This window comes from Danaus plexippus (assembly GCF_018135715.1).
Source record: "Danaus plexippus chromosome 18 unlocalized genomic scaffold, MEX_DaPlex mxdp_20, whole genome shotgun sequence".
NCBI classification, from domain to species: Eukaryota; Metazoa; Arthropoda; class Insecta; order Lepidoptera; family Nymphalidae; genus Danaus; species Danaus plexippus.
Genome location: NW_026869853.1, coordinates 4728484 through 4747755, shown reverse-complemented (window position 1 = coordinate 4747755; position 19272 = coordinate 4728484). Strand labels below are relative to the sequence as shown.

General features: G+C 37.3%; 1 protein-coding gene across 2 annotated transcripts in view; it reads right to left on the bottom strand.

Annotated features, from left to right (window-relative positions):
• The window catches only part of LOC116772960 (homeobox protein homothorax), a 153205-nt gene that overhangs the window by 87692 nt on the left and 46241 nt on the right, over positions 1-19272 (bottom strand). For both annotated transcript variants that reach the window (XM_032665292.2, XM_032665293.2), the window contains exon 7: positions 9437-9560. In XM_032665292.2, coding sequence (XP_032521183.1) covers positions 9437-9560 — 124 coding nt within the window. The remainder of the gene's footprint in view (positions 1-9436; positions 9561-19272) is intronic.

The window sequence follows — 19272 nt, the reverse complement described above, 5'->3', positions numbered from 1 at the left end:
TGTGGGGCGCTTATTTTCAGTTTATCAGTACAAGATGGCCTATGTAAAGATAATTTTGGTAAGGAATGCCTTATGGGGAATTGTTTGTCGTGAGCGGAAGACATCGATGTGGTACGCATCGCGGCGTGGCACCGCTCCATGCTATATGATAATGAGGGGTTACGTTATTTAGGTCCGGCAATTCCTATGATAAAACTGGAGCGATATTTGCCACGGACGATTTCTATGGAGATTTCGGTCTTGTTTTGAGGTTAAATCCGAAGGTTGTGATATATATGGGACGGCCGAATTTTCCTTATGCGAAAATATTTTACTGAATATATGGAATTGGTGCGCCAGCGTTATTGGAGTGGGATTATTTGCGAGCGGACTGGCTTCGAGGGACCCGTACCGTGGCATCAATAACAGACGTTCAAACAGACTACCCACATGTGCTTGTTATATACATAAATGAATCATATTATATTGAATGATAATATCATTGCTAGATATCTTTCCCAGTAAGTTCTCTCATCAGGTCGTTAGCTCGCGCCGGTATCATTAAACTCTCCCGTTCTGACCTACCCATTATCGTATATCCCGAATGATTCAAATTTTAATGAGATTTCTATAACATAATTCGTATTTCGTAAACGTATCGACATTAGACGCTGTTACACCGCGGGGAGCGAGCTAAAGGTCAGTCGGATGGTTGGAATCGGTCTAAGTCGAGGCAACAATTATCATATATTTTTGTACAGAAGCCGATTCGTTTTGTTAGTGAAGTAAGAAGCGAGCCGAGGCATTAACATTAATAAGAATGCTGCTCGGGCAGCGTGAGCGAGTACGCAGCCTTTGTCTTAGCTATTACGTATGCAAATGCGACGTACACCTGTGTCTCTGGCCCGCTGGTACACACGCTGGCTGGAAATGAAAAACGTCTAGCCTTCGTTGGCACATCCAGCTCTCGCTGTGAATCGTTCCGTTAAACAGATATAGGTTACCGGTAAACGTCTGATTAACTATAACGATTAACGCGCACGCCGTCCCTGGGTCGTGAAACGGCACAAACCGCGTATTACGAGCGAGAAAAAACAAACCGCAGCCAACCGCGCAGAATGATCGCAAGCCGCAGTTTCACAATAAATAATATTACAATTATAAATATCTATGATTTTAAACAGCATAACAATATCTTAAGGACATACGTTGTTTTAAAATCACATTTCCCGTGGACTCTTCAATGTTTTTTTTTAACTTCGCAAGCAAGCCAAGATGCAATCAACATACAATCACTACATAATATCACTGTTTGCAAATCAAGGCGGCCGCCATTGCTGATTAGCATTTTTTTAATCGTTCCAAATTCAAATTCAAACGTCGGTGGTCCTTGTTTATAAAAAAGAATTGAAAAAAAAACATAAAGGCGAGTGTTAAATTTAAACAGCAATATTAAAGCTATTCACGCATCGCCGCTGAGTCTCTCCGACGTTTCCAAGTCGAGGAAGCGGCGCCGGGTCTAGTAAGTAGTAACGCTCGCGGAGTTTAAGCCGATTACTTTAAAAGCGCACCGGGCTGTTATCGTAAACATTGGAATAACGCTATCTGGGGCCTTTTAGAGAAACTTATTACTTATATTGTTTATTGCTGTAAAATAAAAATTATATTAAGTTGACATTTTGCCTACGTCCTAAACAAAAGAACTAAAAATCTGGTGATTTATATTTGCATCTCCGACATGCTATTATTGCACGAGGATGTCTCAATAGTTATTTAAATTCTAAAACATCACACGCGCCATTAATCGCGATCACGATGCGTGTAATCCACAATTAATCAGAACAATGAATTATTTCACATTAATGGTAATTATAATATTTTCTATTATTATATAACAAAATCAAAATAATCTAAATCGTCACCCGCAAAGGCATTCCGAAATGTTGCCCGTTCTAAATTCACACCGCTGCGGGGGACTCGCACCACATATACTTACAAACGCAAAATTCACTAATGAGACTGATAAGTCACCTTCGGGAAATTAAAAAAATACATGTATTATATCCAGGGCAAAACCTTACAAGCCCCCCGGTTTTATTTGCATCCCTTCTAAGTTACCGTCCTTTCGTGTGGAATATTTAATTTTATACATTTGACGATCCCATCCTAAAAATCTTTAACCGGACTGAAAACTTCCGATCTCTGCGAAAGGTATTTAAAAAAAAAAATCAAAACTCATGAATCAGATAATGACCGCCTCGAACACATTAACAAGAGGGATCCAAATGTAATTCCTTTTTGGAAACAAAAAACTTAATTACTTTTTCTGTCTATCACAGCGGTAGATAAGAATTCTGTTTGAGACTCCGTTATCAGCTCTAGCACCCTATTTTTTCCAACCCCCCACAATACCTATCGTAATTTTAAGATAAGTAATGTCTAGCGTCATTAAGGGAGCATTCCGTTGTGGGAAATAAGCGAAAATACCAAATGCATTTTTAATAGAGTAACTGTGACTGTTTTATCTGTAGCCACTGCTTTGCATTGTGTAATTCAAATAGGTTTCTATATATAATGAGATCTAAGATTTTCGCGAGTTTTATTCATTTAAATGAAACTAATATTTTTCGGATATATTTTTGCACATCTCGTCTGTCCGTGATCACGGTTGCTGAAAAGTAACCGAAACGTCGGGAGTGTGTAGTTTTTTACAAAAATACAACAAGCGTAGTTTATCCGAAGAATATTAGTTTAATTTAGATTTCTATATAGTGCGTTATGCGTATCAAGAGAATTCTAATCAACGCGTTGTTTAATGACCGTCCGTCTCGGGACATAAAAGTGTTCAAATAATATTTATTACGATATATTTTTTAACAAGCCTTAAAACTTACAAAAGGTAGACGTGAAATCCCCTCTAATTTGTAATCGACCTCATACTGACCCGATTTAACGAGCTGGGAATTAAAAATATACAACCAAGTAACCCGCTGCGTCTCCGATGATACTTGAGGCTGTCCGATACGTTTACAAGATAGTATTTTAAATATATTAAATATTAAGACGACTTAGTACATTTTCAGCAATAATCTAATGGACATTTTATTTATATAATGTTATTTAATTTAATTATTTTCGTTCAGAAATCAAAATAGAAAAGCAAACAGTCAACATCCCCTAATTTATACGTGAATAAAGTTTAATTATTAAAAACCATTAGTTGAATATAAACTCGTTTCTGGACGCTCACGTCTGAATAATAGCGACTTTTGCCTTAAGAATTTTAAAAAGTTCCCCTGTTTGAACATAATGCAAGATTACGGGGGCGGGAATTTGTTAGGTCGCTCACTAAATGTGAACCCTGAGCTTTGGGACGTTAAAGTCTGATCGAATTGTTTTGGTTATAATTAATATCTGGTAACTTTTACATCTGGCACACACACTGTAAGTTCAGCGTTATTACCGAAAGGTAATGAAGTACGGCCGGTAGCCTTGTAAAGGTCAAATGCCAATAATTTTTGGAAGAAAGCCAATTATGTTTCCCATTAGTTTCAGTAACTGAAAATATAGAGGAGGGGGTGAAATAACTAAATAAATAAGAGTAATATACACAAAACATAGTATACTAAATATATTATTATTAAAGGAGATAGTATGTATAAATGTTGGCATATATTTTGCAATACTAATTAGTAAGTACTAAAAATAATGATTGATCGAATAATTCGTGGCTCATAACAAAAGCATTATTTGCAATTACTGAGACATATAAGGAATATATAAAGTATATAAAAATATAACGTAAGGCGTTTTTACCGTTACACACGCGTTTATTAGGAAAGAAATTTTGCTCCACAAGGAAATTGTATTTTAGTAATCAGTTACCAGACATTAAATATATATTAATAAAGCGACAAAATAAATATTTTCTCGTTCAGTTTAACCATGGATTATCAGCAATGAAACCTCTTTGCTAGTTCACAGCTGAACCCCCAGCAAACACGTCTCACGCTTGACCGTCTCTTTATAAAAGGGGATGAGTAATTGCAAAAAGCGACGCATTAGGACGGACAGACGTATTAATATTTATATATGTCATGTACAATTATCATCTGTCCGTGTGTATCGACCTACACCTTCGAGAATAATGCAATAATTGTATGAGGGTGAGCGACCTTGGATGATATTGTCATTATAATGTGCACTCGCTTATGAATTTTTGATGAAATAAAAAAAACAACATAAGTTACATTTTATATACAGATTGTAAAATAGGACCATGGGTCGGTTCGCAAAAACCTCACGGGAAGTAGGCAGATATCAATTTATATATTATATCGTTTAGTTATTCGTCTTGCGCCGACATTAAACGTCATTACTTAAACGAAATTATGTTAAGCCTAAAACCCAATTAAAGCGTTAATTCGCTCCATAGATAACCGCGAAAAAAACTACACAGCATTTCACACCAGATTGACATCTGTCAAGTTGGTCCGGGGGGTCGCGGAGACCCCAAAAGTAATTTTTTAATGAAAATCATCCGTCCCCCATACAAAGCTGGTACATCATTGTCGAAATGACACAAGTTAAAATGGGCGTGGTCCGACACCATGAATAAATTAAGACATGTGCTCGCACGAGCAGATTAAACACAATGAAATTGATGCACCTTTGCAATAAAACTTTTTTGGTCCAGATCCTCTTTAGTATCTTGATATAAAGAATTGAATCTGTTAAAATTATATCCAATAATCGTTTTAAAATATCAGTAGGATTATATATATATAGCAATTAGGCATCAAATATGTATCTACATATATATTATTGTTTCTTCAAATGTAAACAGATTAATCAACTTTCCAAAGAATGTTTAGTCTCTCGCCCTATATTTTAGGTGACATCACTCAGAAAATTACAAATTATTACCCCTAACTTCACACGTGACAATTTAACGATTCAATAGTACTAGCAAAGTGCATTCCAATTAAAGCTACCTTGATTGTTACAGAAATAAAATACAGATATAAGTGTAGTAATAGAAAATCATTACTCTATTCAGACAAAGACGTAAAATAAATCTTGTGCACGGGAACTGTAACGTAACGCGAACCGCAACGCCGGGTATAGCGAGCCGGATGCCTTAGAAAATTAGATTTCTGGGATTCCCTCCACTGCTGGAACACCTGGGATATTCTTTGTAAACAGATTAAAAATACTTTCGAGGTAACAATTTTTAGAATGTCACAAAGCTCCGATATGTGTATGTATGTAAATGTAGGTATATATGTGCTCCTGATGACGTCATAATTATATCCGAAGCCATAAAAAAATATGTTAATTTCCATAGATAAAAAAAATATTAAAATCAAAGCACAGTAGCTAAGTTAACCGTCCATCATTAAGTCATACAGACATGAGTTACAAACCGAGCGTACAAAAGATGTAATTACCGAATACGTGATTATCATTGAAATTACTCGTTAAACAGTAAATTATTTAAATTAAGACATAGGATGATGTATTAGTAGCATTTGCGGCCCTTTAACACACAGACAAACAACCTAGACCGGGCTACTTGAATAAATATTTCAAACTTAAAAAATGCTAATAAGGAACCACATGCAAGACCTCCCGGCTCATCTGAATCCTCGGCGATACGTACGAAGCTATAGAAATGCGAAGTTCATGTTATATTGGTATTTGTCGAACCTCATTGTTCAAAATGAACACGGTAGCTTACTTTAATGAGTAACTATTTGTATGTTATTATATTTATGAGATGCGAACAGAAAAAAAAACTTGTATTATTTTGTTAAACTAACCTTTAACTGAGAAAATTAAAACGGACGGTTGTCTTGACTCCATTTTGGAAAACGACATTACCGTCTTTATGACAATGACATAAAATATGTCCGTATTATGAATGAGTTGTATTAGAGAGGGATTATTATTAATAACTATTTGTAACATGTATAAATTTTTGATGGGGTTACAGGGTATGAAAGGAATCATTGCATTCGCTTGTATATATTCCATCTCTCTCTCTCACCGTGTATATATCATCCGTCTCGCTCGCACACACACGCAGCTGTCAGTTGTATGACGAATCACTTTGTCATTTTGACAGCTTTTTGTTCGTCAAAAGTAATTCTCACCCTTTTTGAAGTTATAAAAAAAATACGATCAAAACATACAAAATGCCCTGCATTACATGATGCGTAAGATTGTAATGTGATTCGTGTAACGTATTGTCGATCCTATTGTTGAACAACAGATATTTTATTATCTAAACAGAACCTTGATCGTGACTTGAAAAGAATCAAACCTAAGTATAAATACGTTAAACAATCAATCTAATAGTCACAGGCCGAGAAACATGCACTTCAGACGCCCTAATTGTGAACAATTTAAAATAACAAATATTATCACGAATTAAAAACCTCGTACATACATAATACGCTCACAAACAAACATAAGACCTTAAAATATCAAAGGGTTGGTCGTGGAAGGGTGCGGTGCTTAAAAATTAAACTTTCCGCCTTTTAGACTGTAAAAGTTATTGACACGACATTAGAGTATTTATTTTTGTTAAACCGATGTACATTCTCAGTCTGTTATTCGATCGTGTGTAACGTTTTAACCGATTGCCGTGACATTTCTGACACGATCAGCGTAGAAATACATTTCTTAATTAGGAATCACTTTGTATAGAGCATAACTTATTAATACACTTTAAGAACGTGTATATCCGATAACATTGATGTCGTCCAAAATTCTAGGCCCTATTTCAAACCACTAGCCCACTGGAAATGTCAGTATTAAATACAATTTTCATAAACTGTGCCATAAATAGCGTTTTTCAATTTACAAATCGTCTAGATGAAGTCACGATCCAATACCTACCCTTCCGAAATTAACTCCTCAGGTATCACGCGAGAATTTCCATTACCAAATAGAACCAATCATAATTCGAGGAAAACTCCAAGTAACGGGAATCTATCACGAAGACCCCGCCTCGAGCGACCCCCGCTAATCTAATATTAACCACGTTCGAATATTAGATACAAGAACATTCACAGAATTTAATAATCCCACACCTCTCCCCACTCTTTTCCCACCGACCCCCCCTAACCCAAACCCCCAAACACCAGTCACCCCGGACTGAATTATTAACAACAATTTTTATGATTACATTTAGCATTGAGCGTAAGTGCGGGTTGGACGTGACGCGAAAGCCGATGGCCGGCGAGAGACGGCGGGAAATCGTTGCCAGTTAATATTTTATTGGTTTCGATAGATTTGAGTTATGTAACTCCGGGGTCCCGGTAATTTTCAATTTGTGCCTGAAATATTGATAAGACGAGGGGCTATTTTATGAGTAATTGATATGGAAGCTACTAGCTCGTACGTTTAAAACTTAACACCAACGAAACCGCCGACTATTTGTCACAAATGTCATATTAGTGTTGTGACATTGACATAACGACGACAAGGAAAAGAACCTTTAGTTACTTATAAGAACTCGATCAGCATCGGTCCAGTAACAGAAATCGATAGCACTGTATAAAATCTATCAAGTTAATAATAAAATAGTAAACAATCAATTATCAGTCGGCCATAATGAGTGTGTAAAATCAATAAAAAGGCAAACAATACAATCGGACAAGCGTGAGCGTCCAATCGATTATCGACTTTCGTTCCGTTGTACGCGTGACCGTCGTACCGACGAATTAATGTATTTATTACTCTCGAATACGGTCAGAATGTCTTCGAGACACAGATCCGAGATTTATAAGTAGAGTTACACTAATAAGTAATGTATGTAACCGGTAAATGAACGTCTAAGTCTCAGCACTTGAACGGAATAACAATGTCGGAGGGGAGGTTTGACGATAATGGAATAGACAACTAATGATAATTTAATTTAGAGCCAACTCTGCCCGCTCTGTACGAAACTAACATGATTGTCATTTTCGTTCGTATCAAATTTCATATTTATAATAACATAAATATATTTTTTTCTATCACCCAAAAGACAGAATATTTTCGCGCAATGTAAGCGTTACTTATTATGTTTGATTTGTAATTTTATATGAGAGAAGCGGCCATCAGAATGTCTCATTACTCTGTTAACTATTCATACTATATGAGAACTCATTGGAATCGAACAAAAAACTTCACCGACGCGACAATTAGCCGAATCATCTCATCTCATCCAATTTCATCGCATAACTGTCAGTTATAATTGAAAAACGCAATTACGCAGCGAGCACGTCGGTTAATTAATATTAAATTCGCAAATAATCATCCCCTCCCCCTCCGCCGACTGTACCCGGCCCTCCCCTACCTCGTCCCCCGGGAAGAGAGGCGTGATTGAATTATAGGGAAATTTGAAATTTTGAATAATTCACGGACTAAAGTTAGCCCTTTCTTACTTAAGTACTTTGGGTCAAGTGTCAATATAGAAATTCATTTTGTTCCATATTATTTTATGAAACAAATACATGCATACACATGTTTGTCAGTATATGAATATACAATAGGTCCTATTTGCGTCAATCCGTACAAAAAGATCAATTTATTTTGAATATGTAGTGTACGCGCCATCAAAACCGTAGACGAACTAAACAATTACACAGACGTGTGCCGAAACTATAATTATTTTTGAACGAAAAATGTTAAACAAATACAATCACTGACGCTCTGTTAGTTTTTCGCGCCAACGCGCTCGCCATTTTTGACAGCTGTCAAAAGCTTTTGCCGCTGATTGCGTCTTTTGTGAAATCATACGTTTTCTCCTTTTTTTTTTAAATCTCGTCGACACAAACAGCTGAAAGATCTATTTTGAATAATACACAATGTAATCCCACACAAATTACCCAGCGCGTGGTCATATGAAAGCGATAATCGTCCGAGATGCGAGCTCGATACATGCATCACCGTCCTGTGGCCCGCCTCATTTCAATACCTATTGTGCTCGCCGGTCCGCGGTACCGAAACGTCATAACCGGCCATTCAACACGCACTCATCCGTCATTCCCGAACGAAAGATACATGACACGTGACAATCGATCGAGATTCAGAAGGTAACATGAACGACGAGTTAACATTTTAGGAATTCCTCTCAACCGTTTCTTTGTGGAGGAAGGTGACGGGACTGTGACGCGACGATGAATATCTGTCACAGTTAAATTGGCTGACGACGTACGTCCTCCGATCCAGCTCCTAGTGCGGACATGTTAATTGTTAGGTACGGGACTGCGTAGGAGCAACACGCCCTGCGACTGGTGACAGGCGCTCATTAACAAACCGTCAGTCATCACAGCCCTTGACCTTTAACGAACAATAAACGAATATCGAAACATCTCATTCGTGTATCTGAGCCTCAATCTAACGGCGCTCTCCCTCCTTCCTGGTGATTTGAACTAGGCTAATGCTTAATTATATGGAGACTGACCTGCATCAGGGTCTAGTGTCTGCGGCGGGGGCTGACTGAGTGGTCCGGGGGTGCCGCCGGAGCCCGGGGATCTGACGTCATCGTTCACGGCACCGCCGTATGATAAGGACGATGACGGCGGCCGCTGAAACAGAACATAACACTTGTAGAGAATATAAAAACTATGAGTCAAAGATAAAGTACTGCACTTAGACCATAGTCATATTATTACACATAGCTTTATGTTACAAACCCATCGTTTCGTATAAATAGGGACTGAGAAGTAATTTTTACACAATTCTTGGACCTAAAACATGATGACGTTAGTGAAAATTACAATAAAACCGTCTGTAGGCTATTAGATTATTTCCGTTCGGTACAATATATTAAGTTATCCGTTATTTCGCAAGTCCTGCCCGAGGTAATGATGCGCGCGCGCACGCCAGCCCGACATTACACACGGGCTAATGGGCCAGGAATCGTTCGATACGCTTGCATTAACTCAATACTCAATATTATAATGATAATAGTTAAACAGTACCTAACATATTAGACTTTAATATACAGAAACATTAGCAACAGAAAATCTATTACACCTTGATTGACGTGTACATTAATTTCCCGTGAGCGTAATTACCAAAAATAAAAAAAATATGTATCATTAATAGTTGTTCGTGTAACGTTAAACTGATCGTGAGTACTAACGATCCTCAGGTGTCTTGTTACAGGATTGTTACAGTTTAATATAATTTAACACCCGCTTAATCGAACACAGCGTACATTAAAAACGCTATCACTACTCTAAATTGTCGCTTAATTAGGTATTGGAATTGAAAACAATGTCGAATTAGCGAAACCTTTTACCGACGATATAGATACGGAACAAACCAATGCTTCTTTTAAAGTATACGATGACGTTTCAAATCAATCACAAGTAGAACTAACATATACTGGAAATATCAAACGCAACTAAAGAAATCGAACAGACGGCGAATTCGTATTCGTATTCGGAACAGATGTCCGCTGCCACTTTCAATTACTGGCGGGAACTGACGATGATCAGCTCTATTTCCTAATTTGAATATCGAACACGTGTTTCAGAATTCGAAGTTCGAATTACGGAATAACAAAAATCCGATCCCGCGTGACGGATACTTAAAGTCTAGTATAGTGTTTTGTGATGTCATTAATAAAAATGACTCCTCGTTTCGCGCCGCTTCCAAATTACTAGTTCCAAATTTAAATGAATAGTTTGGAAGTTTGTTTTTTTAAAAGGTCCTTCCATTTCCGTGGCAGGAAGCGTCGCCGCTAATGCGTTCGGTTCACACCATATGTGAGAATCGAAAATGACTTACAAAGTTCGCGAACTGTTTTTACGTCATTGTTATAATTTTTGTTTATCCACAGACAGAGCGGGGCATAATTTGGTATCGTTAGCGAGTGTCAGCCGCCATTTGGTTAACGATCGTTAAAATAACACCTTTAGTGTAATTATTTTCCGATATGTTTCTATAAGTGTCGTGAACACGGAATGTCGAGCGATATGGACGCTTGAACTATCGGAGGGACACGACAGAAAGCATTTTAAGTTCGGACTCGGGCATTAAAGAATCTAATAGTGTCTTAGTAAAACATGTAATGTAATATAAGAAGAAATACACTAGAGGGACAAAGTATAAGTGAGTATCCGAACACTGAGACGTTTTTGTTGTGATCGGGTCTATAAATAGCAGGTTGAAAGGGCGGGTCCGCTAGCAAAGTGGTAATTTCGCAACACATTGTCGGTTCGCGGGTTCGGTTCCTGGAACGGGCGTGGCGACGTTTATGATTCGGGCGAAAGTTTTTTGCGGTGTGAGATCTGTGGGAAACATACGTTTTGTCATTTTGAACTTGACGGCTCTATATTATGATACGTAGTCATTATAGTAAAACTTTTCTGTTACAAATATAACAGAGTATTAAATTGTTATGTCTTAAAGAGTTTACAATATATAAAATGAAAAATTAAACGACACGAGCGGGTCTCGAACCAGCAATCTTCAGAATATCGAGTTCCAATAGCTTCACCAACTGAGCTATCGTGTCCTGATTCGAATCAGCGTATAAAACATTATATATTTCCCAATATAAATTCAAATTAAAGTGTTAGCTAAACATTACTTTACTTCTTCTTTCTCGCGGTTCTTCTGAACTCTTGTGACAAAACCGTAATAGCGATCTAAAACAATTTTTTTAAATATAATTAAGATAGATCGCAGCCCGCCGTCTCTGGGGCTGCGACACTCGCACGACGCGTGCCAGTGTCGGGTGTCGGGTGTCGTGGGAAAGTCGCGAATATTATAAAGCAAACATATATCGTATGACACAATGGAAACTTAAATCTAACGGCTATTTATCGGTGATATCTTGAGAACATCACGTCGGACAAATAAAGGCATAAATCGTGACGTCACACTGTCCGATACAACCCCCCCCCCTCCCGTCTTGCTCGCCCCGTTGCCACTCCGAGGGAGGAACCCGACTTTTCCATTACCATTAATCCTGCCAAATGAGAGTTTACTATTGTGTCATCTTGAGAGAGGTCATACGTCTTAATGTAGCGCTTCTTTTGTTTTCCTCTTTGTTTATACAGCTACTTCCACGGAATGGATCCGTCGGCCATATTGGAATGCACTTAGTAATAAAACATACATTAACGAATCAACTTTCCATATGTTTTAATAAAATGCTCATAGAGGAACCTTTAAGCGACACCTTTAAAACGATTTGTATGTAGGAAACCTTATACAGGCATATGCCGTACACCTCAGTTTTGAGTCAATGGGTTAATGAAATGAGCATAGCATAAAGTATATCAAAAGCGAACGTTTGCTAATGCGTATTACAATACGGCGCTGTTCCCACCTGGCGTACGGCGTACGGTAACATGATCGTGCGCACGCGCCCTCAAAAACAATATATGTGGAGCAAATATTTTATTTTTAACAATTCATAAACAACCAACTCCTCGCTCGACTATTCCTTATAATTTAAATCACGAGCTCATTAGTAATAGATGTCCAATTCTTCATAAAAAATAAGAACAATGCAGCAATAAATAATGCCGCTAAAAAAGCTGTCACTTAGGCGCCATGTTTTAATATGGCCGTCGTGTCACGCGTATCAAGTGTACCAAAGTTACGACGTCCTTCCCGATGAGAAGTAATTAGCGAATATTTATCAACATATTATGTAATCAATGTTTTATTGATTGTAATATAAAATAATTCTTTCTACTAACATGTTTCAATGCACGATTCGATGTGATAAGACGCTTGAAAGACATTCGCTTATTCAAATGTTATATTTATTGCCGGACGGTGAAATTTATACATTTCCATTCGAATCACAGAGTGACAAACAAACAGACAATATCCAAGCGTCACGAGAATTCAAGGTCTTGTTTTATGACCTCTTAATCCACCCATAACGACGCCACACTTTTATGGTCTCCGTGATGGTACTCCAAAGTCGCCATAGGCGAGTGTCGATGACCTCATGGGAAAGTATATAAGTCACATCCACGTGCTTCATGTCTGACACACATACAACGTTGCAAACCAAACATTTTTTAAGTAAATATCTGATATAACTATCTCGGTCAAGTGTCATGTCCTAATTCCCAAAGATTATTTTGATTCGCCTCCACCATATTCTTCGATTTTATCCACATATATAATTTTAAATAATAACTTTGACCCCTTATTTACATAGGTGTTTAGATGCCAAGAAAATTAACAAACGTATGCATAATTATATGATGGCAACATTATAATTAATTACGTATAATACTATCATGAGCTATTTAAAACAGATTATTAAACAGTACTAATATACCAGGCACAGTAAACATTTTGTTCAGACATATAACAAACTATCTGATGTTTACGTCTCGATCGAGATACGCCATTTCCTGAACAAGAAATCTAACCAACCAACCAAATATTAAACTAAGATAGTTCCTATTAATATCGTCATTTAATATTCAAATATCGTTGATCTGGCTTGTCCGACGCGTTCAATCAAAGCGTCCTCTGGCCGGCGTCTCGGTCGCCATGTTTATTACCGCCGGATATCATTACAGTTAAATTGCGAACACTTGACAGATTTTTAATCAGCGCTGTGAGATATTCGTGTAGGTGGAAACATTTTTATCTTAATATCGTATCGCCATATTTATAGGAAAACGTCTGTTTAATATTTGGAGATCCTATCTAGATGATCAGCCACCAGTTCTCACACAGCACGGCCCCGCTTGGGGTAACTTTGGATATTGGGTATCATATCTCGTTGTAACTATGAATCGAAGAATTAGAGCACATTCAATAGCTAATCAGCAGTAATTGTGTTGCAATAACAGCTCGTGATTCGGTTACCATTGTGCCGGTAACCCGAGGGCAACCCTCAACCCTTGAAGGGGACATGCGAATAAAAACATATTGTCTTGCTCCCTGTCTTTGTTCGCGACCGCATTGTTTGTTTTTCGTGGATTATATTACTCTTTATTTTGGCTAGCAATAGCTTTCAGTCAGATCTAGATTACTGTGGTCCGTTCTGGCTTATAGGTTATTTGAAATTCCCTTTTTATGATCGTATTATATGGGTTTTAAAATTTATTTTAATTTTAAATCTAAATGAATATGTATTATATTTTCTTTTGTAGTTTTTGTTGTCCTAACACTATAAAAATTACGGACTAACGCAAAAACACTAACCATAACTTGTTAGTGGTTTTGCGTTAGTTTTAATACAATTCAACATATTGTACTGGAGACATCTTGGACCACTAATGTAGCTATAAATTAAAACTTCGCTACTAACTTATTAATGCGACGTCGTAAATAGCTGTCGTACAACTAATTATGATAATTTAATTTCCTTTAAAAAACAAGGGCCGACATTGAATAGTCGCTGGCGAACGGCTTATAACATGCATATGCGTCCCATGAATCGATCCCCGCTTCGACAATTATTTTGCTCTTTGCATGCCATCAATCGCATTTGAACGGTGCTCATCAGTATTGCAAATCCTTACAATAGAATTTCTTTTATTTATGCCATTTGTTCCAATGATCTCAAATGCATGTACTTCTGACAAACCATTAGCTATTCCAAGCTAATCTTTTTCCAGGATGCACTGCTAGCCGAGCAGACATTGCTATGAGTTCCACAAGTCGAGACTCGGGGCAGACGGACCGGGGGTATTAATATTAACTGGATATACACAGGTCGTTAGATATTCAATGTAACGGAACGGGAGAGCATAAATTATTCAGGGATCGTAGATGGTCAACAAATACTTAGCGAGGTCCCGTCTGACGTGAGGATTAAGAAATATATAGAAAATAATAAATGGAGTTAGTAATATTGAATCGCTCCCGGAAAGGCTACTCGCAACTATGAGAGCAAATACCATGGTTATGACACTCAAAAAAAGACCGAACTTAAACAACTAACATCGAAAAAAAAAATCAGATAAATACAGTTTTGTAGTCCAAGAAATATAATGTGATGTAACTTATGTTGAATTATTGTATTGTAATAGACGGCTTTACGATATACACACATCACACCAGCGATCCTTATTGCTGTACAAGACCTGCATCAGAATAACAATACCGAAATCTCGCGTTTGATATGCGCCTCACGATAGCATTACCGTCGAAGTGTCAGATGGCAGGCTAACGAGTTTCCTCCCAACTTCCGGCGGCTCTAATTGAATATCTAATACGATTTTTACTGCTGTTATTTAAATGAGATCGCTTGGATTCGGATTTAAAGTCTCCGTTTAATTGTTCAAACGATTCCTTACACCATTTGGTTATTAGGCGGTTCCGTGACCTCCGATCCAAAACAAAGAACAGAACATAATGAATGTAAACTAAAATCATCGAATTACATTAAATAAATAAAGAATCATAATTTTATTTAAATTAAACAAAGCAATAAAAACACAATGGCCATTAAAACTAAACAGTCAATAACGGAAACCGCAGTTTAAATCGAAATCCTATTAAGATTTCAAACAATTCAATAACAACGTCCATCAATGGGCACACTTTTCAATGGGGTTTTTACAGAAAAGCTCTCATTGTGGGCGGCTTAAAGGGTTTCGCGACAATACACCGAGTTTAATTAACCGGAGCTTAAAGCTTAATTGTAAGTGCAGTTAATCTGAGTAACACGTGTCAGGTGTCTCTCAGGGCGCTGTCTGGGACCACTGCTTCATAATAGATATGGAAATGACTCTTATTGAATTTGTTTGAATGATTTTGATCCCATGAATTCATAATTGTTATTTAAGTGGCAATGTTTTAAGAGAAAATTTATACAAATATATATGTAATCATTTAGGGTCTTCGGTTCTGTGTGTCAGCATCATTCCATATCTAAAACTAAATCCGATCCATCGTAGTAAAACATTATCTAGCCCGAGAGAAGCGAGCGTCTAAACAATCTTTATTACGGCTTATTTACCCTCAAGCAATCCACAAGAAAACCAAACAACAATTACCGCACAAAAACAAATAGGAGGAAAAATCATTAGGGGAGCGTGCGGGGGTGATTACAATGAAAACCATACTGGAGTAGAATCATTATGTACCAATTGTTCAGCAGTTTGAACGCGCGGCAGCGGCTTCGACAATGGACCCGTGAGATTACGCCTGTCAACTGTCAAGGGGTAAAGAGTTGGGTGTGATGTGCCATTGATTGAGAAAAACATATATGGAGATGCTCAGGAACAGAAATCTGATCAGAATAAAGGTACGTCGGAAACTGCTCCAGAGATCCAATCTAGCTGATAATCGACCAATAAGATAAACCCGTCGAGGAAAAGGTCCTTAAACACGTTAAAATAAACGAAAAGTTTGGATATAAAGAGGAAACTTGTAAAGATGATTGAAACAAAACCGACCAAGTTTGCGACACGTCCGCCCTAAGTGTATTAAACCGCCCGAACTTTGGAAAAAGTGAGAGGAGGCGAAGTGAAATAATATAAATACTTTCAATAATAAAAAGTTGATATTGAAATAAGTTCACCGAAGACGGTCTCCGCGGGACGAGCGCTCGGCGGGACGTGTTTTCATAATTATCATGTGACTATCGGTGAGACATCGAGTGTGCACTTTAATGTGTGGTTAAAGAGGATTTCCTGAATAAAATAATAATTATCATTCAATGGTATTCAGCTGCGCGAACAGCAATACTTAAAAAATCGTAAACCATCCAATCAGTTTTGTTCACACCAAATATATATATGAATACAAACTTGAAAGGAACTTTGTACAAACTCCTCCATATAACAGGAACCCCAATGTTAACAGCGAGTCTTTGAAGACGCAGTTTCAGTGTCGCGATAAGCACGAGGCGGCGGGAATAGAATTGAAAAGTATCCTGTCTATTGACAACTTCCCATGTACCATAAACAAAAGAGTTTATTTTGCTTTTAGCGAAAATTCCGTCTCCTGCGAATATAAATGCTCCTTTTTATACTTAAAGTTGTTCATTTGCGGTTTTATCTTGAATATTAGTTCACGAATACGACGCTCCGGTTATTAAAGCAGGTTCCATTATTACTTTTGAAACGCCATATCTTAAACATATCGACGATTGATTGGTCCAAATAAAAGTGTACAAAGTATCAGGATGTCGACAATATTGTTAGAAAAATTTCGGACTGTCAAAAAGTTTGAAACTTCTTATTTGAAGGGAGAAAAATCTTTCTATTAGATAAAGAATTTTATTGAGGGTCCTTTGTAAGGTTCAATAAATGATGAACAAAATATAGCGATTTAAAAATATTAAAACTAGTACCCCAGTCGATGTGACTGCTCTATTATATAAATATTAAATACTATAATCGATAGTGTAAATTATCTCGTTTCCCACGTGAGGTTATTGCGAATCAATATTTGCGTATGATTTGAGAATTTACGATTATCTATATCAAGTTAAGCAACAGGTGTTTGTGTTATGCTCGAATATCTGTCACTATAAAGCATACACGCTGTAAGTTTTACGAGCCAGATATAAACTTGTCTGCTGATTACTTATAGGCACTTTTAATTCTAAACAGAATAGACCAATAAAAATGTCTATTTCTACGTTTTTATTATGATCCAGATGATGTTGTGTTGAATTAAAGTCATATTTCGGACACCTCCGCTCTATAGTTTATTGTTTCTGGTGTGAAACGATTATTTGTAATTAATTTTTGTTTTATCATCTAACTGTACAACGTTGCGTGTGTTATTATCATTAGAACTGTACTGATGAAAACGATGAATTTTTATTAAAATCTCATCCGACGATTATACTCCGTATTACTTTTCAGTTAGAGACGGTTATCCTTCGACAGGACTGTGCCCTGATAACATCTCAAACGTCGATAGAAAAGTTAACCATTGCGTTTATAGTACTTTAGAAATTGCGATAAAATCGGCGGAATCAACGTTATAGTACACACGTGATAGATACGACACAGCGCAGGGGTCTTTATATCACATTTAAATATTTTAAAAGAGTATCGATGTAACGAAAACTATACGAACACGCTCATGAAAAGTATGAGCTGCTAAAATAGCAACGCAAGCCTCTAATAATAGCGAGCACCCCGAGATCCACCCTTTAAGAATTCAGTGTAATAGAATGCGGAGAGACAAACATACAATCCATCACGGCTCCCCTCCGATGTATTATTTATGGGGACACACCGTACCGCGGCTAATCATTCAATATCTTGAGAATTTCGGTACATCCACTGATTCCTGAATCCCCGATGATAACCGAACTAAGGTCGTAACGCTATGGACACAGAGGCAGATATCGCTCAGCAGCAAGCCACTGAAGATCGGGAAAGATGGAATCCGGATACTGATGCAATCAACAGAGACTCTATACAGATAAATATAAAGACCGTCCGACACACGGCGACGGCATCTCTAATGTTGTAGGGTCACAATTATTGCTGGATTTGTTTGTTTTGGCTTGGAACTAGAGTAATGGCATTGCATTGGATGGGATACGTAATTAATGGTGCTCCCTTAATGAATACACGCTACGGAACCGCTGTACGTATGAACCTCGTGATGTGGCGGGAAATGTTGCTGGTGGAGCGGAAAATAAATTAATTGTATGATAATATCAATTCATCTTCGAATGTAATAACAGCGATGACGTCACTGGCTGTGAGAGAACGCAGCTCCTTAATTTGACCTTAGAGTTTTCACGAAAATACCTAAACATTTTTCTGTTGGCAAGGTGTACGGTCGCTATCCCTAAGGCTGGCAATAAGTGTTGTAATATATTTCGTGTACGTCAAACACAGGCGAGGAAACTTGAAAACGTTCCAATTATTTCTTTGAAAGCATTTTCTAATATCTCTCAGCAGAAACACGATAAAAAATATAACCTTATTAACTGGAACGGCTTATTATTATACATTTAAAATATATTTCTTGTTTTAACATTTCTATTGAATATCTTGTTTCATACAACAAATATATGTGTATAATGAAAAAAATACGGTAGCTCCAAATTTTACGGCATTCCTGTTGTAGAAAAAAATACTTAGCTCTGTACTGCACTTAATAATCTTAATTTAAATATCGCCACAGATAACAAACAACGCTAGTGTTGCTTCAGTCACGAATACAGACGATACATAATTAGAATCATCTGAACACAAAACGGAATATATTTGAAAGTATACATACTGTTTAGAAATAACCACATCTGTCCATTTCTATAAATACAGCACTTAGCAGATGAGGGAAAAAAATTTAAGAGGGAACCCAGAATAGATCCCTCAGGGACTC